The 1,833-nt window shown below is 70.0% G+C and overlaps 2 protein-coding genes across 2 annotated transcripts in view; one reads left to right on the top strand and one right to left on the bottom strand.

The window, feature by feature from the left end:
- The window catches only part of EMIHUDRAFT_41077 (hypothetical protein), a gene marked incomplete at both ends in the record, with an annotated part of 15,958 nt that extends 15,292 nt beyond the window's left edge, over positions 1 to 666 (top strand). Inside the window, one exon of the mRNA XM_005776780.1 lies at positions 454 to 666. Within this exon, the coding sequence (XP_005776837.1) occupies positions 454 to 666 (213 nt within the window). The remainder of the gene's footprint in view (positions 1 to 453) is intronic.
- Positions 667 to 1,565: 899 nt separating this feature from the next.
- Positions 1,566 to 1,833, bottom strand: part of EMIHUDRAFT_238542 (hypothetical protein) — a gene marked incomplete at both ends in the record, with an annotated part of 4,862 nt that continues 4,594 nt past the window's right edge. The window contains one exon of the mRNA XM_005776779.1: positions 1,566 to 1,724. Within this exon, the coding sequence (XP_005776836.1) occupies positions 1,566 to 1,724 (159 nt within the window). The remainder of the gene's footprint in view (positions 1,725 to 1,833) is intronic.

Raw genomic sequence — 1,833 nt, 5'->3', positions numbered from 1 at the left:
GCCCTCCAACGCAGGGGCCAGCCAAAAGATCAACGCTAGCCCCAGGGGGCCCACCCAGCCACCGACCCAAACAAAGACACGCCCGCCAAACCAGGCACCCCACCGCCCCAGACCCCCCCCACCCCCCCCCTCTCCGCTGGCAGGTGGACGACGTTTGAGAGCGCCGTGAGCACCGAGGCGCTCGCGCGCCTCGCCTACTTCCCAGGGCTGGGCGAGCTTGTGGAAGAGCGGCTGCCGCCCAAGGTCGTCGAGATCGACGGCGCGGGGCCCCGTGTGGCGGAGATGGAGGACCGCGCCGACGAGGGGATGGGGCCGCGTAACAAGCGCGTGATCGCCGCGATCGAGGCGGCCTCCTTCACGGGCAAGGGCGACAAGCCGGTGGTCGTCCAGCTGTACCGTGACTACGCAACCAAGGTGAACAACGCGATGGTTGCCTCGGGCGAGGCGCAGGAGGGGGAGTACGAGGGCGAGTACAACGCGGCGGGAGAGCGTGAGGGGCGCGGCGTCATGCGGTACGCCAACGGCAACGTCTACGAGGGCGAGTGGAAGGCGGGTGAGGCGGAGGGGCGCGGCGTCTTCCGGTTCGCCGACGGCGACGTCTACGACGGCGAGTTCAAGGCGGGCAAGAGGGAGGGGCGCGGCGTCTACCGGTTCGCCGACGGCAACGTGCTGTCGAGCTTCTTCAAGCAGAGCGCACCCGTCGGCGAGGCTGTCCGGTGGGAGGCGGACGGGCGGCGGGCGGCGCGGTTCCGTGACGGGAAGCCGGTGGAGTGGATCTCGCTGGAGGAGGCGCGGCAGACCGCCGAGCGGCTCGGGCTCCCCCTCCCCTCCCCGCTGCCCGGCGCGGCGTGAGAGGCGGCACTCTTAGCGAGAGCACCCGTGGAGCACATGTTCTCTGTGCGAGAACCGAGCCGCGACCCCTATCTCTTTTGAGTCGGCGGCGGCGGGGGAGGCTGCCGGTCCCCGCCGGATTCCTTCCGGGGCGGGGCCGGAAGTTGGGCCGGAGGGGGATGTGTGTGCAGGCCATGTGCTCGGCGCCGGTCCGAAAATTCCTGGTTCCCGGTCGGGGTTACCCCAGGGGGGGGGGGGGGGGGTTGGCTCTCGAGAGAAGACCTTGGGAAGGGCGCGCAGTGTCTCCCGGGAGCCGTCAGCCGACGGCGCTCTCGGCGCACCGGCGCGTTTTGTGGCAAATGTAACTTGTCTACTGGGGCTGGAGTGTGGAGAGCCGCGAGCACGGAAGGTAAGTAAGGTAAGGTAGATTTCTCCACACACACAAAGTGGTGGGGCAAGGGGGGGCGACCCTCGCATCTCCACGCCCGGACACCCGGGCAGGAGCCCCACGCACGGAACCGTCAACGACGCGAACCGAGCAGGACTGGGCCTAGCGCACAAACCCCTGGTCAACTGAGGGTCCCGCCTTTAGTCATCACTATATCTTGTACAACATCGGAGGACCTTCCGACGAGTCACGAGACCCCCCCCCCCCCCCTCCACTCCTTTCTTTCACGCACGGCGCAACCTCCCCTCGGCCGTACTGGAACCTGCCCTCTGCTCAATGCACGGCGCTAAGCGCGTCGCGGTCGCCTCTTCGGAGGGTGCTCCTCGTCCGCGCCGCCCGAGCTGAGCGCGTGCTTCGAACCCGCACCCGCACCCGCCTCCTCCCCCCCTCCGTCGCCGCCGTCGAAGTTGAAGGCGGCCATGGCAAACTCCTCGGTGTCGCCCTCCTGTGGCGAGGCGTGACAGGGCGGGCGTCGCGCCTTGCCCGTGGTGGTGGGGCGGCCGTGGGGGGCAAGGCGGCGGGGGCGGCGGGGGCGGCGCGGCCTGGGGGGGGGG

This window comes from Emiliania huxleyi, assembly GCF_000372725.1.
Source record: "Emiliania huxleyi CCMP1516 unplaced genomic scaffold EMIHUscaffold_272, whole genome shotgun sequence".
Taxonomy (NCBI): Eukaryota; Haptophyta; order Isochrysidales; family Noelaerhabdaceae; genus Emiliania; species Emiliania huxleyi.
The sequence above is the reverse complement of the archived record's forward strand: the minus strand, read 5'-3'. Positions and strand labels throughout refer to the sequence as shown.